Genomic DNA, 25,461 nt, shown 5'->3' with positions numbered 1-25,461 from the left:
ATCAAAAAAGATCTTAAAAGTATTCAGAAGCAACAGAAAGAATGGATACTAATTAATAACAGTATGTATGACCAACAATGGAGTAATATGTAGTTGTACTCCTATTTTTCAGTATGGTTAACTTGTATTAGCTCTCTTTTCTCTCCCCCACTCTCATTCTCTCTCTCTGCCTCTCTTTCTCCTTCAACTTTTTTCCCTTTTTTGAAACAATCATTCTCATCAAATATGTGTATTTTTGTATGTTTGGTATTTATTTAACTACTGATTCTATTTGTTTAATAATTACAGGGCTATTCTTCTTTTTTGTTGTTGTTGTTGAAGACAGAGTCTTGCTCTGTCTCCCAGGCTGGAATGCAGTGGCACAATCTTGGCTCACTGCATCCTTGCCTCCTGGGTTCAAGAGATTCTCCTGCCTCCGCCTTCTGAGTAGCTGGGATTACAAGGGTGTGCCACCACGCCCAGCTAATTTTCGTATTTTTAATAGAGACAGAGTTTCACTGTGTTGGCCAGGCTGGTCTCCAAACTCCTGACCTCAAATGATCCACCCACCTCAGGCTCCCAAATTGCTGGGATTACAGGCATGAGCCACTGTGCCCGGCCTCTTCTTTTGTTTTTATTCTGAAGTTACTTTTAGTATGTTACAGCTTTATAGGAGATTACCTATTTCATTTATGTTTTCAAATTTATCGGCACAAAGTTGTTCATAGTATTGCCTTATTATTTCTGATTCTGTAGTATTGTCTTTATAATTTTATAATCAGACTATAGTGTAATGTGTTTAAAACTCAAAGAAGCAATACAATTAGAAAGCATAATAACCTAAACTATGAAGATGGAATATGACCAAATACATCTGTCTGGGCACCCAGTGAAAAGACATACCTTAAATATGGTGACTTGGAAAAGCTGAAAATCAAAGAATAAGTGAAAGGATTAGGCAAGTGCAAACAAATTAAAGCTACTGTTGTGGCTTAATATTGAACACAGATGTATTTGGGGCAAAAGCCATTAGGATTAAAAACATTTTATAATGCCAAAGACTAAAATTCACAATGAAAATATAAGCCATGAATATCAATGCATTAAGTCACATAGAAAAACTCATAAGAAAAAAAAGGAAATTTTATTTAAAAAATAGAAACACAGTAGTGGTAGAAAATGTGACTCACTTTTCTTAGTTCATGACCCATCAAGTGATCAAAAATTAGATAAGCATATAGAAGAAATAAATAACATAATGTAACTTCAATATATATTACAGGATATATACACACATGCATGTATACACACATGCACAAACACATATACATATAGTAAATGAAAAAAACCTTTTCGGGTGCCCATGGAATATGAAGAAACACTGATTATATATTAGGCAATTAAAAAGGAGCTCACTCTTTCATAATTCTTACAAACTACAATAGTAGTTCAATTTCTAGTAATGACATGCTAGGTATTTACAACCAATTTTCCCTAGTGAGGGCAACTAAAGAAAACTGAGTAAAAAACAAAGAAAAGGGCCAGGTGCAGTGGCTCATGCCTGTAATCCCAGCACTTTGGGAGGCCAAGGCAGGTGGATCACCTGAGGTCCGGAGTTCGACACCAGCCTGGCCAACATGGTGAAACCCTGTCTCTACTAAAAATACAAAAATTAGCCGGCCATGGTGGTGCACACCTGTGATCCCAGCTACTCGGGAGGCTGAGGCAGGGGAATCGCTTGAACCTGGGAGGCGGAGGTTGCAGTGAGCTGAGTTTGCACCACTGCACTCCAGCCTGGGCAACAGAGTAAGACTCTGTCTCAAAAAACAAACAAACAAAACAAATATAAAGAAAAGAACCAAAAAAACTTTCTTTAAACTCAAAGTTGTTCGTTGCTCAAAACCTTCAAAGTACTGAAAATTCAGATCAAAATCCAGTAGAAGGAAAGCACCCAACACTCATAGCCATTTTTATTCAAGACCATCTGCCAAACCTGAAAAAAGAAACAGCCAAACTGAGCTATGCTTTGTGGTCTTGTAGGGCAAATGTATGAAAAGTCAACACCCAGGCCCAGTAAGGCTGGTGGTCACCTGAACGGCCTGACCCCAAGCAGTGCCCACCCTGATGGGTGTACAGCAGTGTGTCCTCAGGAAATGTCTCATGCCAAATCATTCTGAGCTGCATGGTGATAGCAGAATGCCACTGACTTTGCAAGAGCTAATACATGATTGTTAGTGGCAGCAGCAATGAAGGGTGGATAAACAATCCCAGCTGTACCTTGTGCATATAATCAATGTTAAAGGAGACAGTGCGCCCCTGTATTTAAACTCTGGCTGCCTTTTCATTGTCCAGATTTCTTTAAGGTTGCCCTGCCTATGAATAGAATTACAGTCTATTTTTAACTCTGTCTTGGATTTGCTATATGAACAGACCCCCACCAAACTTCTCACTCCGTCCAGCAGTATTTCCTCACCAAAAAATGAGACAACTTTTCCCATAGGCTGTGTGTACTGACAAAGGGGAATTTGAAGCATTATCAATATAGAAAATTACTATTAAATTATTTAAGTTGCTCAGAAGAAACTGAGAGAGAAGGTGCTTGACCTAGAGAGACTGGCCAGGGGTGGGAAGGCCAAGTTTGAAGGGAAAAAGCCAGCTCTGCTCTCTGCATTTCGTATTAACATAAAAGGGGTGCTTCTCAGTAAATCAACTTCTGTGGAGAGTCCTGTTACACAACTCTTGTTCTGTGGTGCTCAGGACAGCATTAGCCAGCAATGCACAGTGACTTTGTCAGGCAAGTGCTAGGAAGACCATGCATGCAGACGCATGCCTAATGTGTACCAGGATTGCATGTTCCCACTGAGATTGGGGAGTGAGCTGTAAACCCTGTTTCCTCTTTGAGCTACAGAGCTGACGTTCATTTGATTGGACAGTTAAGGCAGAAATCCAATTACTGAGCTAATTAGCACCTTTGAGGGGTAAGCACCAAATTTACAGGAGGAAAGCACTGGAGAAAACTCAAATTGCCCAGTGTGGCTGACAGTCCACCCTCTTAGAGAATATGTGGAGAGCCAGAGGTCCTGGGAGTACACAGGCAGCTTAGCTTAGTTATTGCTCATCAGAATTTAGACTGTGTTCTGTAGGCTTCTGAAAAGATAGCTTTCTAGTGAACATAGTTTTAGAAGGTGTTTAGTTCCCTAAGGAGTTTAGTAAATGACTTTCTTTTGTCTTAATCCTCCTTTAAAAATTGTTTATTCTGCTGCTTGAAAATTCCATTTGTGGTAGGTCTTAAGGTGAAATTAAAATTCCATTCAGGGACTAACTATGCAGACATGGGATTTCAGCTTTCATTAGAAAGAATTTTGTTGTTTGCTCTATTTTCTGCTACCCTGAGATCTTTTATTTTTCAAAGCTGCTATGAGAGTATTTGTAAGGGAAACCAAAGCTGTAATAGAACAGCATGCTGGGGTTCACAGCCTTTCTGAAATGTAACACAGTGTTTCTTCTCTCCAACCCATCCCTAGCATCACAGAACTCAACAGGATCTTGCCTAGGTGATTCTCAAATGTCTAAGACATACACGAAAAGAAAGAATACTTTTTTTTTCTGAAGACAAGCCTTTTCATTTATTCAAATTATAGTTCCAACCAAATATCTTTTTAACTGTTTTGATTCCCAAAAGACAAGTTCACAAAAGAAGGCTGCATTCTTAGGTTTCTTCTTAAGCACCATTTCTGACAAGTGCTTTTCATTTATTAAATTATACAGAATATGTCAATGATCATGTTTAAACATAAGCCACATATGCAGCATTGACTGGCAGCTAGTCTTCTTTCTTCTTAGCAAATATTTTAAGGACAAGAACTTCAGAAGTAGCCTTATCTTTGACCATTCACTAATTTATTCTGCAAATATTTATTGAGTGACTACTATGTGCCAGTTGTGAGCAACAAACTTACTCTCATGGTACTTAGGGACTGATGTAAGAGTCAGATATAATCAGATAATTACACAAAGAGATGTATGATGTGGTGTAAAGGCTCCTGAGCCAGCCTCCCTAGGTCATATTCAGGCTCTACCACCTGTTAGATCTGTGACCTTGAGCACTCTACTTAATTTCTCTGTGCCTCTGCCTCATCCGCTGTGAGAATGGGTATAATGAGTACCTACCTCAGAGGGTAGTTCTGAGGCAATAATAAGCTAATACATATAAAGTACTTAGAACAGGCACATGACACAAGCAAGTGCTACATAAATGTTAGCTGCCATCATTATGATTGACGTTAGCCTTGACAGGTGCTCCAAAAGAGAGGTACAGGTACAATGCATGAAAGAGAACATGACAAAGGAATCTCACGCAGCACAGGAGTCAAGGCAGCTTCCCTGAGAAGGTGATACTTGAGCTGAGACTTGAAGGATGAGAGGAGTCAATGAGGAAAAATGAGTGGGAATGGAAAGGGATCCCTAAGTAGCGGGAACATTTGCAAAGGATACTGGAGAGGAAGGAACGACAGGACTAAGAGGTCTGGGCATGTTGAAGGGGTGGAAAAGGAAAACCAACAGGCTTGGAGCAAAGAAAGCAAAGGGCGGAGTGATAGAAAAGGCAGGAGCTGGCCAGGCGCGGTGACTCACGCCTGTAATCCCAGCACTTTGGGAGGCCAAGGCAGGTGGATCATGAGGTCGAGAGACTGAGACCATCCTGGCCAACATGGTAAAACCCCGTCTCTACTAAGAATATAAAAATTAGCTGGGCGTGTGGCACGTGTCTGTAATCCCAGCTACTCGGAAGGCTGAGGCAGTACAATCGCTTGAACCCAGGAGGCAGAGGTTGCCGTGAGCCGAGATTGCGCTGCTGCATTCCATCCTGGCGACAGAGTGAGACTCCATCTCAAACAAAAAAAAAAAAAGAAAAGAAAAAGTAAAAGCAGGAGCCAGACGTGTTCAAGACCAGGCTTTCTACAATTGCCAGTGGGACCTTCATTATGCCCAAATCTTTAAGTAAACCCTATGTGTGATGCTGATATATTTGTGGAAGCCCTTTCTTAATGGCTAATATATCAGATTTAACCATATGAAATTGCCATTTTGTAGGTGATAATAAACAGCTGACTATCATCAATTTCATAGGCCTGATGTCAATTTCATATTTCATTCTTTAAAGACTGCCACTCATTGTTGGAAATAAAACGACAAAGGTAGGCTGGCATAGCCTCTCCAAGAGAGCAGATCGCTGCACTTACAAAGGGTTTTGGAGATGTGTGGAGTTCAAGGGCTGGTGAGGTTTTGGAGGCATACATGGGTTGACGGCATCTGTATAGGTGGTTACTTGAAAAGCCTGTTGTTCATCAGTTGCCCCTCAGAAGTCTGCAGTGAGTTGGCTAACTCTCAGAAGCCAGAGGTTGTCATGGACTGGCTGCCTTACAAAAGCTGTGCACTGAGGGGTGTTTTCATGATGGAATAGGTTCAAAGCTGGTTCTAGTGGCCACTTGTTACCATGGCTGCAGACGATCTGAGAGCTTTCATTTTCACGATTCAACCTAAGAAAGGTCTATAAGAGTATACCTCACTCTTGAAAGCAGGTGGTGGAGATGTTGACTACTCACCGCCATTTCCTGAAATCAATTTGAAGAGAAAGATACCCATGTGGACACTGTTCTCAAGTTCTGAAAGTGGATGGCACATTTGCAGTTAAACACTTGCTTTTTTTTTTTTTTTTGAGGCAGAGTCTCACTCTGTCACCCAGGTTGGAGTGCAGTGGTGCAATCTCGGCTCACTGTGACCTCGGCCTCCTGGATTCAAGTGACTCTCCTGCCTCAGCCTCCCAAGTAGCTGAGATTATAGGAGGCTAATCTTTTTGTATTTTTAGTACAGATGGGGTTTCACACTGTTTGCCAGACTGGTACCAAGCTCCTGACCTCAAATGATCAGCCTGCCTCAGCCTCCCTAAGTGTTGGGATTACAGGCATGAGCCACCGTGCTTGGCCTAAATACTTGCTTTGATTTTGCCGATCTGGTGCTCCAAATTGATTAAGACACAAGGCCGTTCTCTCCAAATCAGAGAGCTACTCATCTCTCTCCTCCATGTGTTTCTTGTATTGTTCCCTCTATTTCTTATCATGAGACTCCTCTCTTCCTGCAGTGTGGTAAAACTACAGCAATCGTCTTAACCTGTGAGATCTGTCACCTTTGCGTTTTCCCCTCATGCAGCTGGTTCTGTAAACCAATTCTTCTGCTTGGGGGGGATCTAATCATGACCTTTTACCCTTTTGTGGCCTCTTCTAGTACAAGGCGAGTGGATAATTCCAACACAAGACTGGCAGTCCAAATTGAAAGAGATCCAGGTAAGAAGATATCTTCTCTCTTTTTAAACTATTTATTGTTGTATGGATGGATTCTCAAAAGGAAGAATTAAATACTCACTCTGTACTCATTGTGGAGACAATGCACGTCTTGGTTAATATGCTGACTGTGGATTAAAACTGTGCGGGTAGAGTGATCAAGCAACTTGATTTGGTTTGACAGTGCATTGCTCCGCTGTTTAGGATTGATTAGGACCTTGCTCAGTATTGGATACCCCTGTTAATCAAGACATTTTAGTTCGTGTGTAGTAAACCTCAAACACAGACTATAAACCTTGAGATTCATCTTTTAGGAAAAAAAATTCTTTGGAAAAACATCAGCATGATAATATCCTTAAAGGCAAAGCATTCCATGATCCAGGATCTAGAAGCCTTCAGAAACTTTGGTCAACATTAAGCTATGAAAGGATTTACCTGCTAGAAAATTATTTTACTTTTTTCTTTCCATAATCAGTCTCCTTTTTTAACCATTCTATTTCTTCTTTCCTTATATTAGAATGCAAATTTTAACTGTTCTCTATTTTTATCCTCCTCACTCCCTTCTTTGTGCCCCAAAATCTGTCTAGGAACAATTGTATCATGCTCATTATCTATATTTGAATTGCATCTACATGATTAATTCGAAATCAGAATTTGAAATTTGAGATACCTGGAGAGAGAGGCTTATTTTTTGTTGAACTTTATGTCAGTACAATGAGGGAGGAGAGGTACTGATATCTCTGAGGTGCAGCTATGGGACTGTGATGTTACAAGGCTATTGATACAAGGCAGAGGGACAGTTTCCCAAGCACATTGTGCTGTTAGTTAATCATAATTGATGTTTCATTTTAATATAATTATGCAGATGTGTGGTCAATGTGTTCTAAGAAGATGCCCTGAGTTGAATCTCTACTTTTAGTGATTTCAATTGTTTTGTTTTATTTAAACATTGAACAGTTTGAACAATTAAGCAAAGGCTAATTCTCTCATTCAGGCCTTTCCTTTCAAAGTGCCAGAGACTGAAAGTTGTCTTTAATTAGTGTCTCAGGATGCATGCTGCCTCATCAGAGAAAATGAATATAGTGCAGGTCAAGGAGGCTTCATCTGCATAGAAGATTAAGCATACTGGTACTTTATTAGACTACATGGCATGAGTCAGCCCACAGAACAATTTCTTTCCATTAATCATAATTAGGTTATAAATGCTCTAGTTTTGATACAGCTTTCAACTGTCGTGAGTGGCCAGCAAAGATACTCATAATTCGATAGTGTTATTCTGTAGATTTCTTAGAGGCGGATTGGTGATCTTCCTTATGTAAGCGCACTTGGGGCATCTTCACCTTCTTGTACCACTCCCTGCCTTCCGCACACTGATTGTGCCCTAGTTCCCATGGATACAAAGCAGGGATGCTTCGGTCAGATCTGCAGTCTTCATCCCTGTCCTCCCTGAATGTCTGTCTCCACTCAAATAGATGATCCAGAAGGGAGCGTTGAGTTTTGCTTTAGGCGTTTCCTCTTTGGGACAACTATGCCTGCGGTTTTCCAGAGCCGTAATTTCCTCTCCCAAAGAAAAGCTACTCCTAAAATAAAAGTTGTGAATGTGAACATTTTTCCTAGGCTTCTCCCAATGCCTATTCCACCCACAGGACCACAGACCAGGAAGACTTCCCATGTTATCCAATCTTCTGTTTAAAAAATCTTCATGTCCTTTGTAGGGACATGGATGAAACTGGAAACCATCATTCTCAGTAAACTATCGCAAGGACAAAAAACCAAACACCGCATGTTCTCACTCATAGGTGGGAATTGAACAGTGAGAACTCATGGACACAGGAAGGGGAACATCACACTCTGGGGACTGTTATGGGTTGGGGTGAGGGGGGAGGGACAGCATTAGGAGATATACCTAATGCTAAATGATGAGTTAATGGGTGCAGCAAACCAACATGGCACATGGATACATATGTAACAAACCTGCACATTGTGCACATGTACCCTAAAACCTAAAGTATAATAAATAAATAAATAAATAAATAAATAAATAATAAATAAAAAAAAATCTTACATCCCTCATCTTGAGAGATCCCATGACAGGAGGGAAAAGAGTCAGGGCACAGCAGGGAGGATATAGGAAATGCACTATGCACTCCTAATTTCACCCCCACTCAACACGCACCCCTGGCTTTCCAACGGGAAGCAAGGTATTCTATCATTCCATCTTTTCCATCATTCCAACGATTCCATCGCTCCCTTCTGGATCGTCTATTTGAGTGGAGACAAACATTCGGGGAGGACAGGGATGAAGACTGCAGATCTGACCGCAGCATCCCTGCTTTGAATCCATGGGAACTAGGGCACAATCAGGGTGTGGAAGGCAGGGAGTGGTACAAGAAGATGAAGATGCTCCAAGTGCACTTACATAAGGAAGATCACCAATCCGCCTCTAAGCATCATTCCATTTGCTGCTTCCTCCTTCACCCTTGTCTTGGATGTCATTATCCACCCAATTAAAATGGCCAAAGTTAAACAAACAAGCAACAATGGACAATTCCATGTCCCGGCAAGGATGCAGAATTAAAGCTCTCAATCACTGCTGGGGAAATGCAAAAAGGGGACAGCCACTTTGGAGAACAGCAGTCCCGCTCCTAAGCATTTGCTCGAGAGAAATGGGGAGAGTCATATTCACACAAACTCCTGTTCATGACTCTTGGTAGTGGTTTTACCCATAATCACCAAAACTGGAAACAACCCAAGTATCCTTCAGCGGATGAATGGATAAACAAACTGTAGCACATGCATACAGAGGGATACTACTAAAAGGTGAAACAGAACACACTCATATATACAAGAGATGAATGCATTATTCTAAGTGCTGGGTATGTGACTATATGCATTTTTCAAGACTCATAGAATAGTACACTAAAATGGATGAATTTTACCCCACATAAATTATTCTTCAATAAACCTGAATTTTTAATTTATATATAGTTTAATAACATGGTATCCATTTATATATAGTATAATAACTTATATGTTATATAATATGTAAAATATATATTTTTATTTAACAAACAATACTAGCAATGATTGTATTATATATTTTAGCACTATATATAAATTGATGCTGCTTATTGCCTATAAATTATACAGAGAGAATATCAAGGGAAAAAATTGGAGGGTCTCATATAATCCACTAAAATGTGGGGAGAACAGATCTTTCCTCTTTTATGTATATAAAGCGTCTGATTTTACCCTTAATGAGATGACAACTCACTGTTTCCTAGGTCTGGGTACAGAGCAAGGAGTAGGCATTCACTGATCATATTTCTTGTCTGCCTTTAGGGAATGATGACAACAATCTCAATTCCATTTTTTATGAACACTTGACAAGGACCCTGCAGGAGTCCCTCTGTGGAGACTTAGTTCTTGGTCGTTGGGGCAACTACAGCTCTGGCGATTGCTTTATTTTGGCTTCAGATGACCTCAATGCCTTTGTTCACCTGATTGAAATTGGAAATGGTCTTGTCACCTTTCAACTTCGAGGACTGGAATTCCGAGGTAAGAATTTCTTCATTGTGGAAACTATTGAAAGTTGGTTGCTTGAGTTAATTATCAAGCAAAACTTTGGGAAGAAGTCACTGTTAAACAGGAAAAACGTAATGTCTTCCTACTGAAAGAGCTTGCCACCACTACCTTGATATAAATAAACTACAGTCATCTGAGGGAATAAAAACATAAAACATAGAATGGCATGTAAACTTGTGGATTAGCAAACCAGGAGATTGGTTTTGTTAGCAAATCAGGATATTGATTTTAATCCTTCTGGGAAAAACTCAGAAGCCACAGGAGGTTGTGGGGAACATTGGGGCTCCAAATGGAATCAGCCCGACCTTGTTCTGTGGGTCACAGGTGTTGGGATCTGCTGTGTGCAAATCATTTAAGGTCTTAGAGCTTTTCTTTCCTATCTGCAAAATAATAATAATGAGAATGGCTGCCTTATAATGTTGCTGTGTGGTTTAAATGAGATCATGCAGAAGGCATTTCATGAATCCTCATTGCTTTGTGGTTATTGAGTCTGCCTGAATCTTGAAAGTATAACCCCAGTTTTCCCACAAATCAGGAGCTGGAGTTATGTGGGATGCAGAGAGTGGTATAAGTGATGTACCTGTTGCCTTCTCCTGCGTTATTTATTCCTTTACTCATTGCATGTTTTCTGAACGTCTCCTCTGTATTAGGCAGTGTTTTAATGCTGGAGATGCAATGGACACGTGACATGAAAGAGTCTTATCCCAATGAAGCTTACCTCCAGTGAGAGACACCTAAAGTAAACAAGTAAACAAACAGGCAAACTAATTACAGCTTGGAGCAAGTGCTATGAGGGAAGTAAATAGGGTTCTGGAACCCAAAGTCACTGCAGAGGATGAGGGTGAGGAGGTGCCATGTTCAATGGGATGGTCAAGGAAGCCTCGAGAGGAGAGCAGAAGGAAGAATGTCCCCAGTGCAGGAACTGATACCTGCTAAATGCATGAGTCAGGCAGCATCTCAGAGCATCCTTGGCATCTGGGAGGGCTCAAGTGACTAGGGCTGACCAGCGCTCACAGTAACTTGACATGAGGCAGTAGGAAGCCCAGTAATGTGAGATCTCCCTGCCAGTGTCAGGGACTATATGTTATTCTCTATGTTATGGGGAACCATGTAGGGACTCTGGAGGAGGGAATGGTTGACCCTCTCTATACTTTAAGAGATTGGTCTGGTGGCTGTGTGGAGAATGTACTGGGGGAAGACAAAAGTGGAAGCAGGGAAACCATTCAGGACTGCATTGTAGACACCCAAGCAGATGATGGCTGACAGGGAAGTGCCCAGAGACTGGGAGGTAGAATTAGAAGGACTAGCTGTTAGGGGTGAGTGAGAGGGGAGGCTCTGTGTGACCCCCAAGTTTCTAGATCAAATGTCTGCTTGGGCAGAGGTGTGTTTACTAAAACAGGGAAGCCTGCAAGAAGAGTAGGACTTTTTGGTCTGGTGGTAGAGGCATTCAAGTGAATGTGCCAAGTAGCTAGTACATACAGTCTGATAGTTATTCAGGAGACATTTATCTAGCACTGATTACATGTCATGCACTAGTGTAGGTACCATGAATACAGAAGTGAAGCCCCCACCTTAAGACACTGGGAGCCTCACAGAGAAGACAGGTATGGAAGGAGCTCATGTGAAATGAGTATCACATGAAATGAGTGTTATGACAGTGTCCTGCAAGAGCCACATTAGGGACCAGAGGAGAGGCACTGGTGTCAGGTTGGAGTCTGGGTCAGCTCAATGGAGGAGAAAGAGGAAGGGCCTTACCTGCTAAGGAGCAGCAGATGTGATGACAAAGAAGGACCAAGTCATCCGATGTAGTTCTCAGCACATAGTTTGGAAGTGGTTATAAGTAATGCTAGAAAGGTGAACAGGAGCCAGTTCATACCTGTTCAAACCCTCACTGTGACAAAAGGACATCTTTTAGCCAAAAACAAGTTGTCATTTTTTCCCATCTTGAACACCATTATCTAAAGATGATCAGTTATCTCAGTTCTTTGGATGAGAATTTCTAGCATTAGTTTTGTGAATATCCATGCCTTTTCACATTCCTAAATAAATGTATACAAAATATTTTTTTTTTCTAGAGTGGTAGGTTCTGTGTTTTAGGTGTGCACTCCGTGCACTTTTCTGAATTTTAAGAATCTAATTTATGGGGCTTAGTTTGGAGAAGGTTATTGAGCAGGGGACTAGTGATAGAACTCTATAGAGTAATCACAGAAGGGATATTTCCCCTACATTTAGCACAGATGCCAGAAAATGTCACAAGAGATGGTGGAAATAAGTGTCTTCAGTGCAATAATACAATAGAACTGTCCTGCTCTCTGAATTTCTGAATCTCAGCTCTTTTGAGAGCTTTTCTTAAAAGTTCTTTTATTTTAGTATATTTCTTTTTAAATATAATTTCAACTTTCATTTTAGATTTAGGGGGTACATATGCAGGTTTGTTACATGGATATATTGTGTGATGCTGAGATATGAGGTATGACTGGTCCCATCACTGAGGTACTGCTCATAGTACTCAACAGTTTTTCAAGCCTTGTCCCCTTTTCTACCTACAACATCTACTAGTCCCCAGTGTCTATTGTTGCCTTCTTTATGTCCATTAGTACCAAACGTTTAGCTCCCATTTATAAGTGAGAACATCTGGTATTTGGTTTTCTATTCCTGCATTAATTTGCTTAGGATAATAGCATCCAACTGCATCCATGTTGCTCCAAAGGACATGATTTTATTTTTCTTTATGGCTGCATAGTATTGCATGATGTATATGTACCCCCATTTTCTTTATCCAGTCTACTGTTGATGGGCACCTAGGTTGATTCCATGTCATTGCTATTGTGAATAGTGCTGCAGTGAATATATGAGTGCATGTGTCTGTTTGGTATAACGATTTATTTTATTTGAGTATATATACCCAGTAATGGGATTGCTGAGTTGAAAGGTAGTTCTGATTTAAAGTGCTTTGAGAAATCTCCAAACTGCTTTCCACAGTGGCTAGACTAATTTACATTCCCATCAACAGTGTATAAATGTTCCCTTTTCTCTGCAGCCTCACCAGCATCTATTTTTTTTACTTTTTAATAATAGCTATTCTGATTAATGTGAGGTGGTATCTCATTGTGGTTTTGATTTTCATTTCTCTGATGATTAGTGATGCTGAGCATTTTTTTCATGTGTTAGTTGGCCACTTGTATGTCTACTTTTGAGAAGTATCTGTTCATATCTTTTACCCATTTTTTAATGGGGTTATTTATTTTTTGCTTGTCTGATTGTTTAATTCCCTTATACATTCTGGATATTAGACCTTTGTCAGTTACATAGTTTGAGAATATTATCTCCCATTCTGTAGGTTGTCTTTTATTCTATTGATAGTTTCTTTTGCTATGCAGAAGCTCTTTAGTTTAATTATGTCTCATTTGCCCATTTTTGTTTTTTTGCAATTGCTTTTGAAGACTTAGTCATAAATTCTTTCCTAAGGCCCATGTCCAGAATAATGTTTTCTAAGTTTTCCTCCAATAGTTTGAGGTCTTACATTTAAATCTTTAATCAATCTTGGGTTAATTTTTGTATATGGTGAAAGGTAGGGGTCCTGTTTCATTCTTCTGCATATGGCTAGCCAGCTATCCCAGCACCATTTGTTGAATAGGGAGCCCTTTCCCCATTGCTTATTTTTGTTGACTTTGTCAAAGATCAGATGGCTATAGGTGTGTGGCTTTTTATTTCCGGGTTCGCTATTCTGTTCCATTGGTCTATGTGTCTGTTTTTGTACCAGTACCATGCTCTTTTGGTTACTATAGGCTTAGAGTATAGTTTGAAGTTGGGTAATTGATGCCTCTGGATTTGTTCCTTTTGTTTAGGATTGCTTTTGCTACTTGGGCTTTTTTTTGGTTCAATATGGGTTTTAGAATAGTTTTTTTCTAGCTCTGTGAAAAATGACATTGGTAGTTTGATGGGAGTAGAGTCTATAGACTGCTTTGGGCAGTATGATCTTTTTTTTTTTTATTATACTTTAAGTTCTGGGATACATGTGCAGAACATGCAGGTTTGTTACATAGGTATACACATGCCATGATGGTTTGCTGCACCCATCAACCCGTCATCTACATTAGGTATTTCTCCTAATGCTATCCCTCCCCTAGCCCCCCACCCCATGACAGGCCCCAGTGTGTGATGTTCCCCTCCCTGTGTCCATGTGTTCTCATTGTTCAACTCCTATGTTGATTCTTCCAATCCATGAGCAAGGATTGTTTTCACATTTGTTTGTGTCATCCATAATGTTTTTCAACAGTGTTTTTGTAGTTCTCTTTGTAGAGATCTTTTACCTTTTTGGTTAGATGTATTCTTAGATATTTGTGTGTGTGTGTGTGTGTGTCTATTGTAAATGAGATTGTGTTTTTGATTTGGCTCTCAGCTTGAATGTTACTAGTGTGTAGAAATGCTACTAAGTTTTGTACATTGATTTTGTGTCCTGAAACTTTGCTGAAGTTATTTTATCAATTCCAGGAGGCTTTTGGCAGAGCCTTTAATGGTTCTCTGACTATACAATCATGTGATCAGTGAAGAGAGATATTTTGACTTCTTTTTCTATTTGGGTGTCTTTTATTTATTTCTCTGGACTGGCTGCTCTGGCTAGGACTTCCAGTACTATGTTGAATAGGAGTGATAAGAGTGGGCATCCTTGTCTTGTTCTGGTTTCAAAGGGAAGGCTTCCAGCCATTTGTTTGTCATAGATGAGTCTTACTATTTTGAGGTGTATTCCTTCTATCCTTCATTTCTTGAGGGTCTTTACCATGAAGGGATGTTGAATTTTATTGAAAGGTTTTTTTCATGTCTATTGATATGATCATATGGTTTTTGTTTTTAATTCTGTTTATGTGATGAATCACATATATTGACTTGTGTATGTTGAACCAACCTTGCATCCTAGGAATGAAGCTGACTTGATCATAGTGAATTAACTTTGATGCACTGCCTAATTTGGTTTACTAGTAGTTTGCCGAAGATTTTTGCATCTATATTCATCAGGCATATTGGCCTGTCATTTTCTTTTTTTGTTGTGCTTCTGCCAGGTTTTGGTATCAGGGTGATGCTAGCTTCATAGAATGCATTAGGGAGGAGTCCCTCCTCCTCAGTTTTTTAGTATAGTTTCAGTAGAATTGGTACTAGCTCTTCTTCTTATGCCTGGTTGAATTCAGTTGTGAATCCTTCTGGTCCAGGACTTTTTTTGGTTGATAAGTTTTTTATTACATATTCAATTTCAGAACTCAATATTGGTCTGTTTAGGGTTTCAATTTCTTCCTGATTCAATCTTGGAAGAGTGTGTGTTTCCAGGAGTTTAGCCATTTCATCTAGATGTTCTAGTTTGTATGCCTAGAGGTATTCATAATAGTCTCTGAAGATCTTTTGTATTCTTTTAGGATCAATTGTAATGTCATCTTTGTCATTTTTGATTGTGCCTATTTGGATCATCTCTCTTTTTCTTTGTTATTCTAGTTAGTGATCTATCAATCTTCTTTATCCTTTCAAATCACCTTTTGGTTTTGTTGACTCTTTGTATGGATTTTGGGGTCTCAATTTTGTTCAGTTCTGCTCTGATTTCAGTTATTTCTTTCCTTCTGCTAGCTTTGGGGTTAGATTGTTCTTGTTTTTCTAGTTCCTTTAGGTGTGATGTTACATCATTAAATTGAGATATTTCTAACTTTTAGAGGTAGGCATTTAGCACTATGAACTTTTCTGTTAACACTGCTTTTACCGCATCCCAGAGATTTTGGTATGTTGTGTCTCTGTTTTATTTATTTATTTATTTATAAGACAGACTCTTGCTCTGTTGGCCAGGCTGAGTGCAGTGGCACAATCTTGGCTCACTGCAACATCTGCCTCCCGGGTTCAAGTATTCTCCTGCCTCAGCCTCCCGAGTAGCTGGGATTACAGGTGTGTGCCACCACACTCAGCTATTTTTTATGTTTTTAGTAGAGACGGAGTTTCACCATGTCAGCCAGGCTGGTCTCGAACTCCTGACCTCAAGTGATCTGCCCGCCTTGGCCTCCCAAAGTGCTGGGATTCCACATGTAAGCCACCATGCCCAGCCTGTTTTTATTCATTTAAAAGGATTTTTTTTTTTTCATTTTTGCCTTAATTTTGTTGTTTACCCAAAAGTCATTCAGGAAAAGTTGTTTAATTTCCATGTAAGTATGTGGTTTTAAGAGTTCTTCTTGGTATTGATTTCTATTTTTATCCCACTGTGGTCCAAGAATATGGATGATATTACTTCCATTTTTTAAAATTTATTGAGACTTGCTTTATGGCTGAGCATGTGGTTGATCTTGCAGTATGTTCCATTTACAGATGAGGAATGTATATTCTGTGGTTGATGGGTGGAGTATTCTATAGATTTCTATTAGGTCCAATTGATCAAGTGTCAAATTTAAGTCCAGAATTTCTTTGTTAGTTTTCCACCTCGATGATCTGTCTAATGCTGCCAATGGGGTGTTGAAGTCCTCCACCATAATTGTGTGGCTGTCTTAGTCTTTTCGTAGCTCTGTAAGTACTTGTTTTATGAATCTGGGTGCTCCAATGTTGGGTGCATGTATGTTTAGAATAGTTAAGTCTTGTTGAATTGAACACTTTATCATTATGTAATACCCTTCCTTGTCCTGTTTTACTGTTGTTGGTTTACAGTCTGTTTTATCTGATATAAGAACAGTGACCCCTGCTCCTTTTTTGATGAAAGCTTTTCAGTTTTTTCTGGAATTTAAGGTAAAATCTTTTAGAGCTAACCTAGTTGAATTATGAATTGTAGTTTCTATCACAAATTCTGTGCCATTTTTAGCTTCTTTAGCAAACTTAACCAATCTTTGAGTTTAAAGGGTCCAAGTTAATGAGATTTTAGAATTTTGCAGTGCTTTTTCTCTCTGTCAGCTCCTCATCACAAGCAGGGCTTCTTAATCTAGCACAATAAATGTTCTGGTCTCATCTTAGATCAATTATATCTTGAGGCATATCCAGCCACCACAAAACTTCATAGTTTAGGATAGCAATGCTGTACTATTTCCCACTGTTGCATGGGTTGGCCAGTGGTTCTGCTGCTGCTGTCACCTGGGCCACTTGAGCAGTTTCATTCAGCAGGTAGATGAGCCAGGTTGGGAGGTCTAGAGGGTGGCTGCCAAACTTGGAGCCTTGGATCTCCTTCATGGGACCACTCAGTCTCCCAGGGGCCAGACTAGGCATCTTCACAGCCAGGTGGTGTTTGGGTTTGAAAAGGGGAAATCTGAACACTTCAAGGACTCTTAAGGCCCAGCGTCCTGGACAGGCACCATGTCATTTCTGCCACATTCTGGTGGTTAAAGCCATTCCCAAGGACAACTCAGATCCTGGTGGTAGAAAAAGTGGCTCTGCCTCATTTGCACAGTGGTATGATTACAGGGAGGCATTATTTGTCAGTATTACAACAACATACCAGACTCCTTTAACTTCATCAGATGAAATACAGAAGGAGGCTCAGAACTGACAGATGTAGCCATCTCCAAGATAGAAGCAGAGATTATGTGAGACTAGACTGCCCAGGAGGATCTCTGCTATTGCTCATTGATATCCCTTCTTCCTGCCAGCCACAGTAATTATATAACCTGGCTATATGGGTCACTTTGGCACCATAACAACATCTTGAGAAAAAAATGATAGTTCTCCTGCCCCAATACCACTCACTCTTAAATAATACATTTTTTAAAACCCAGTTCAATTGTAGTTGGGGACACAGGGACTTTAAAAGAGCACATAGCTTGACAAAACCTAAATTATGCTTTTATTGTGGGAAGAATCCAGTTAACCTAAAATGGCTGTTCTGTTTTGTGTCTCTTTGCAACATATAGTACAGTATTCCTAGGGAAGGTCTGTTTTCTTTTACCTCCTTGGACATTTTTTAGAGTTTTCTTTTCAGCATTTTCCTTTTCAGTTTCCTGTTTTCCAAAATAACTAGCTTTATTTTGGTCAAATTTAATCTACTTCACCCCAACCTGAGGCAGTCAAAATATAGATGGGCTTGTTTTCCCTCCTGAAGTCTACTGAAGCCATCAGCAGAAACATGAAATGTTCACAGGATAGACTCTGACTCTTTCTCAGAAAATGAGAAATACACTCCAGAGGGAAGGCAAGCTCCCCAAGGCTGTGGACCAAGAAAGTATCCTGTCTTCCTCTCCCTGAAAGGGATGCATTTGTGTCAATAAGAGTTCCTGGTTGTGAGCTACAAAAATCAAGTCTAGCTAACTTAAGTAGAAGAAGGATTTGTTGGAAGATGTTGCAAAGGGCACAGACTTCTGAGAAGGCTAGCAAAGGAGGCTTTGCAGCGATTGGACAAGGGCCAAGTCTAAAATCACACCACAGCTGTGAAGGAGTCACATCTTGGCTGGTGAATCCAGACACTGGCATCATGTCATTGATACCATGAGCCTGGATACTGGACACTGCTACTGCCGCCACAGCTGCTCCCAGAAACTGGATGAACACCTCCCTTCCAGACTGCATTCCACATGACCCTGCTTCTTTGTGTCTCCAGCTCATTAGTCAATGTCTGATGTGGGTTTAACAGATTCACAAAGCCAAGATTTCACATGTGTGCTCTAGGTGGAAGAAAGCCTGGGAAAGAAAGTGTCTGACTCTCCAGTTTCTATAATGGGAGGTGGTGACTGCCTATCCCTGAGAGTCACAAAATGGGTAGATTAATTGAAGTAATGCTAGCTGCTGTAACTATTAGGCCCCAGATTTCAGTGGCTGATGCAACAGATATCTGTTATACATTCATATAGAGTCCAGTCAGTGAGTGGAGGTAGTAGGGGAAGGGGATGGTTTCATTCTGCGCTACCAAGGATTCAGGCAAATAGAAGCTCCACCTATTCCCTAGCACATTGCTTTCAAGGCCACCTTGGACTTCAATACCAAGCTGGCAGAAAGTGGAAGATTGGATGGAAGATTGTTATGAGCTTGGCCTAAACCTGGGATATATCATTTCCTTGTACATTCTGCTGTCCACAATTGACATGACTACAAAAGAGGCTAGGAAATGCTATTTAGCTGAGTACCCAGGAGAAAAAGTAAAAGGCTTTGGTGAACAAAAAATAACTGGGGTAGTTCTCGTGCAGTACAAAATTGCCCAAACCTAGAATAGGGGCGTAGATCTTGGGTAGCCAAAGGAATGATCAAGGTCTGTGGCACATCCTATTTCTGTTGTCTGGTACCATAATGAATGATTGATACAAATTCTATATCAAGAATACAAATAGGACGGGTGTGGTGGCTTACGCCTGTAATCCCAGCTACTCGGAAGGCTGAGGCAGGAGAATCGCTTGAATCCGAGAAGTGGAGGTTGCAGTGAGCCGAGATCACACCATTGCACTCCAGCCTGGGCGACAAGAGTGAAACTCTGTCTCAAAAAAAAAAAAAGGAAGAATACAAATGAGGAAGCCCCATTTTTCTATTCTATTCTCTTGGCTCATATATTCCAGAATAGAAATACATTATTTTCTTGTTAATGTAAGAAAACAGGATTGTGGTGCCCCCACTGTTCTTGAGTTCATGAGTATTACTTGCATCTACCTAAACAGGGAGCCTGTCAGGAAAACATCAAGAGTGGACAGATTAATCATTGGCTTTAAATCTAAGCCAAATTAATAGATAATGCATGTTAGAAGGCCAATGGGGGCCACCAAGTTCAAGGGTTTTCAAAAGAAATGGAATCTGTTGGATTGTAAATCCCGTTTAACCCTCATTTGTGTAAGTGGATACAGAAAGATGGGAAAGTGAGAGTTGATTATCCATTTCTGCTCTTCTTAGTCAGTCAAGTGACCTAGGCTGATGGGTTAGTTTATTTCTATGAGAAGAGGAGAAAAATGAATGAGGAATCACCATGCTGCCAACAGCAGGAGCCAGGCAACTTGAAAATACTGTCTGAAGAGGTGAAGGATCAAGAATAGGAATAGAAAGCAGAAGGCATTGGAGGGAGTTTCTTGTGAGATGCATGTGAACTCTGGGCTAAGGAGAGAATGCAGAGAGTGTGATGGCGACAAGTACCCTCCGAAAGGGTAGTCTCATCCCTTCCTCCCACCTAACTAATGGGAAAAGCAAACCCAGAGAAATGAATAAGCTATCCCGAGGCTTATAGCAAGTTAGAGGTAGAGCTAGTCAAACCTGCATGGCTGTCTCTTAACCAGGACTGCCCTTTCCACCTCACCATTTCACCTTCTTCTTTCATTCCTCCTTTCGGGTGTTTGTTTGGAATTCGTATCATAGTGTTTATTTAGTTCAATAAACATGAAATAACTTGGGTGTAATTCATTTTGACACTTGCATAGCCCCTTGAAACTCCATATCATTTTTTTAGTTAGGAAAACTCCCCACTTTCTATCAGGATATACAGAGCATCACCAAGGACTTGGCCTGTCAGAACCTTGATTTCTTCCTTAGAGCCTCAATGTGATTTCTAAATTTCTTCCCAGCTTTGACGGTCCATCAGTTCACAAGATAAAAAAGAATTCCACCACAGGACATATTTAGGGGAAAGTGGAATTTCTCCCTGTTGCTGTGTGAAGATAATTCCCTCCAAGGGAGGAGATTGGATATAATTGATATAGCTCCCAGGCTGGGTGATATACCATGACTGGAGGTCATGGCTGGTGTCACAGAAGTTGAGCAACTATTGGATCCCTGATTGAACAAGAAAGGCCAGTGCGCCTTAGTATTAGTCTATCGGCTGGGGATAGGATTGGGCTTCAGAAGGACCACTGCAGAGAAGAAGCAAAATGGAGGAATTTCAGGCAAAGGAAAGAGGAGGGCTTGCAACAATGGCAGGTGAGGGAATCCAAAGGGATGGGATAAGACTAGGAGGTTGAAACCCATAGTTATTCATCCACAGAAGTGGGAGAGAAGAGAGAACATATGGCATAGATGCAGGTAGGGGCGAGTGTTACAGAGATGGAATGGGAATGGAAGAATGAAGGGAGTACGGAAATATACGAGTTGAATATTCTTTATTTGAAATACTTGGGACCAGAAGTGTTTTGGATTTTGAATTTTTTTGATTTGGAATATTTGCCTATACATAATGAAATGTCTTGGGGATGGGACCCAAGTCTAAACACAAAATGCATTTATGTTTTTTATAAACCCTATATACATAGCATGAAGGCAATTTTATGCAATATTTTTAATAATTCTGTGCAGGAAACAAAACTTGTGTACAATGAAGCATCAGACAGCAGAGGTGTCATTATCTCAGCCACCCATATGGGCAATCTGTGGTTGTTTGGAATCACCATCATTCCTGACTCTGAATTTATGTGCTACTGATAACCATTTATTTTCTTATAATTATTCACATATAAGGACTTAACAGTAAAAATTGTGACACACTATTAATACAGTGAATAAATACTGTGTTCAGGGTAACTGTGCAGTTCAGTGACATCACCAGAATACCTGGATCTGCTGTTAGGCAAAAGCAGCAGCAGACAGCTGCAGGCTCCCAGTCTCCACCCAGGGTGCTGGGTTTTATTAAAAGGTTAGTGTACACTGCATTTTATTTATTTAGGTGCAAAGAAACATCAGAAGCAGTCGAGAGACCAAGAAGTGGGTCCTCTAGGGATGAGGAGGCCTTCTGCTGGGTGACTTTTATAAATGGCCGAGAGGGTCTTTTTCTCCTTGGGGACACTGAAGAAACTGTAGGCTGTGCACCCGCATTTTGACTGTGACCCATCACAAGAGGTCAGGTGCGGAATTTTTCACTTGTGGCATCATGTCAGTGCTCAAAAGATTTTGGATTTTGGAGCATTTAAGATTTTGGATTTTTGAATTTGGGATGCTCAACCAGTAGTATGAATGCTGGGCAGCATGAAACACTCACTTGAGGTGAGTGATCATTATTTTAAAGAGAGATCTGTAAAGATTAATTACTGTGTAGTTTTCTCTAAGCCACATTCAACATTGTGGATGTAGGCATGGAAGGGCAGAGTTAGAGTTAACCAAGACTGGGCTGAACCAAATGTGTCAAGAAGCTGAGAATGTATTTAATATGTAAGGTTGTGAAAATGATTATAATACTTGGTTGGCCATGAAGTGTAAGCCAAGGATGAAGGGAAGTGAGGGTGTGAAAGAGGTAAGAAACAGGACCAATGATTGTGGATCTGGGAAGGGTGCAAAGATTGTTGAACTTGAAAGATTAGAGGAAATGAGCTGGAAAAATGAAGTGGTTACTGGAAAATGGGACGTTTCAAACTGATATCTTTAGAGGGAAAGCAACTTTTTGATAATCAAAGTCTAGGGTTATCAATCTGGGAATGACTGGCTGAGGTTGAGTGGAAGATGAGAGCGTGCCAGGGGTAGAGATCATGGCAGGGGTAGAGATTGGACCGGGCACCAGGATGTTGGAAAGAGCATCTCTATGTATATTGACATCCCCAGGAGTGATGGCAGGAGGCGTGGTGGAGAGAGTGACTGAGCCAGAGCCACAATCTTTACGGAAGGAGTGGGAATGACCAGAGAGGCCATAGGAGATGGCAACGAGATGGAGCATGGGGTTAGGGTGAGAGAATGGTCTGAAAGCATCAATGAGAAACATGAGGATGTCTTCCAGTGCTGACCAAGTGGTGAGAGACATGTGTGAAAGGATTTTGAGATTTGGATGGGTGGGACAGTTACGTTGGGATCAGAAAATGTGATTTATAGAGAGGCAAGGAAATTAGACTGCAGGGAATACTGGGCTTCTCATAGCAAATGACGCGAACTGCATGCAGTAAAGCAGCATTCTCTCATGGGAGGATGAAGACGATCCTGTAATCTAAAGCTGGGTCACCTGCGTGGAAAGCTTTGAGGCGACTGAAACGAAGTTGATCTAGGCATAGAGGTATGTGTGCACAATCCTCATTAGTGGAAGGCTGCTACATTTTTCTCATGGTGAGATCTGTTTTCCAGAAATCGTCCTAGAGGAGGTAGGTCTTAGGAAATAGAAAAGAGTCATCTAATAAGAAAAGTTTTTGGAAAGCAGGAGAAAACAATGATACCATAAATGCATGGTGTTATATGGGCATTTGCCTTTTTAATTATTTGTGTAACTACAGTTCCTCAACTTACTCATTTCTCAGTATTTCCTTGTGATAAGTGATACAGCATTTGTATACATTTTCTACATTTCCATCAATCAAATATTTACAGTTTTCGCTCATCTAATAGTTCAAACAAAAAATAATAGATTACTTTGTTATTTTATTTAAAATAAAGTTGCGATGGAAGTTATATTTGTGTTTGAGTGTTTGTGTTGATCACGAATCTCTGAGGTCAAGGCCTTATCCTTAGTGTCAGGTATGTGACCACATGGTTGGCAATCAATACGTGTTTTCTTGATAACAACATAATAAATAATGATTGGAAAACAAAGCCAGTTTGTTTTCAATAGCCTTACAAAGTTTATGCATTGAGGTTTTTTTATTACTGCAGACTATGAAAAATTAACTAAGTCAGACTGTGTTAGACTGTGCGTCTTTCAAAGGCTGGGGCTTCATGGCTTATTCATGTAACTCTCCCCAGTGCATTGACTGGCTCATGGTAGGATGCCCAGTAAATATTGGTTGGATTAGAAGGTACACAGTTGCAAGTTTCTTGAACACCAATTACATGCCAGGTACCATATTCGTTTCTTTACTTGTATTATCAAAATATTCCTTATAACAGCTCTATAAAGTAAGTAGGTGCTATTACCCAACTGTCGACATGAGAAATCTGAGTGAATGAATTTAAGTAAGGTGCCCATGGCCACACAGTCACCAGTGGTAGAGGAGCATGAACACCTAGATGTGACTGACCCCAAGGTCCATGGCCTATACGTAGACTCCCTGCTTGAGAGGGAAGGAACAGAGGGAGGAAGGTGGGTTAAGTAAGGAGAGAATATGAAAGAAAAAAAATGATTAAACATTTTCAGAAAGTATTTTTGGTTGTTGAAATTAAACAAATAACAGTTGGTTTTACCAGAATTCATTCTTAAAGGCTATTATGGTAGCACCTTTGTAGGTCACTTCTAGCAGCTCAGCTGTTTGAATTTTTGGCTGTCTTAGCAATTTTGCTTTCAATGTTCATTCTGCAAGACTTAATTAAAGTCATGAAACCTAGATGGCTCTTATAGAATGAACATTGAAAGCAAAAGGCACAATTATCAGGATGTAGCTACACATTACCACCAGGTCTGGAAAACATCAAAAAATAGGATTTATGTTTCTGTCTGTGTGAAATGTTATCAGCCATCTCATAGTTTGGCTAACACCCCATAATCACTGGCCTGTGGGGACGTTTAAAAATATCTGTGTAACTGAATCTTATCTAAAGCAAATCCAACCCAAACCTTTATCTTAGCTGGCTAATCCCTGCAGAGCAATAGCTTTCCCACTAATCTTGGAGTTATCTAGAATTTTCTCTGCTCTATGACAACATTCAGGTCATTAGCAAATGCTTAGTTCTTAGGTCTGTATAAATTGAGTAATCTGTCAAATCCCTTGGTTCCAAACTTACCCATATAATAATGAGTTCTTCATTCAGAATCCCTGACCACGTATTTTTCTTCATTGCATATTGTGTGACCTGTTAATAGGAGAGACGAAGCCAGGTTTGTCTAGATAGCAAGTCTGGGAAGAAAGAGGGCTTCTTGCTGAACGTGAACAGAGTCTGCATATCTTAACATTCAGCACTCAAACATAAATTCATGGGTGAAAAAGAAGATAATACTACTTTGAATTAAATATTCTTTAATTAGAATATTTATTCTAAGGATTCTTCTGAGTAGAGTTGAGTGCATTAGTTTTCACATCTTTAAACGGGGCAGGAGTAGGGGGAAATCATATCACTCACAGCGATAACTATAATCTATTTAAACATTTCTTATTCTTATGCTTCTAAACTGCCCAATGTGAGTTACAGTGTGTACTTAGTGATTTGGTTAATTTCATTTTCTCCCATGAGCAGGTTGAAAATAAATAAATTCAGGAAACTTTGGCTTGTAATTTGTCAAGCCTCGTTAGACAGTGTGTGATAAAAGAAGAATACTGATTTTAAATTCAAAAGACCAGACCCTTCCACAAGACTAGTCTCTTTTGAGAATCAGTGCCCTGGAAATTACATCTGCATAACCAGGTTGATGTGTACATCAAATGAGATACTCTGAAGCATTCCTTTTTAAATTGATAAGTGTCACATAAATACATAGTGTTGTGAAATAAAAATTCTGTGAAAAACCAGTGCTGCTTCATTTAAAGGTATTATAACACATTTAAAATCTAGCTTGTCAGACAGGTCACAGAACAAATTTTATTCCTATGGGCAGATCTTAAAGAATATGAGGCTCCTTGGGATGTAAAATTGTTACAATATAAAATCTGTGCTAGGCTCACAAAATTAAACAAGTTATAAATTACTCGAACCTACTTTTGTCTTTTTTCTCTATTGCATACTGGGCCAATACACTTCTGGGTTCCCAGTATCACATTTAAAAGACACACAAGGCCAGGCATGGTGGTGCATGTCTGTAATCCAGGGAGGA

The 25,461-nt window shown here is 40.1% G+C and overlaps 1 protein-coding gene across 5 annotated transcripts in view; it reads left to right on the top strand.

Moving 5' to 3' along the window:
• The window catches only part of PCNX2 (pecanex 2), a 351,803-nt gene that overhangs the window by 257,234 nt on the left and 69,108 nt on the right, over positions 1-25,461 (top strand). For all 5 annotated transcript variants that reach the window (XM_058430821.1, XM_032137273.2, XM_032137274.2 and 2 more), the window contains exons 24-25: positions 6,262-6,320; positions 9,660-9,875. In XM_058430821.1, coding sequence (XP_058286804.1) covers positions 6,262-6,320; positions 9,660-9,875 — 275 coding nt within the window. The remainder of the gene's footprint in view (positions 1-6,261; positions 6,321-9,659; positions 9,876-25,461) is intronic.

The sequence above is a fragment of the Hylobates moloch genome, unplaced genomic scaffold (genome assembly GCF_009828535.3).
Source record: "Hylobates moloch isolate HMO894 unplaced genomic scaffold, HMol_V3 SCAFFOLD_18, whole genome shotgun sequence".
In the NCBI taxonomy this organism is placed as follows: Eukaryota; Metazoa; Chordata; class Mammalia; order Primates; family Hylobatidae; genus Hylobates; species Hylobates moloch.
The sequence above is the reverse complement of the archived record's forward strand: the minus strand, read 5'-3'. Positions and strand labels throughout refer to the sequence as shown.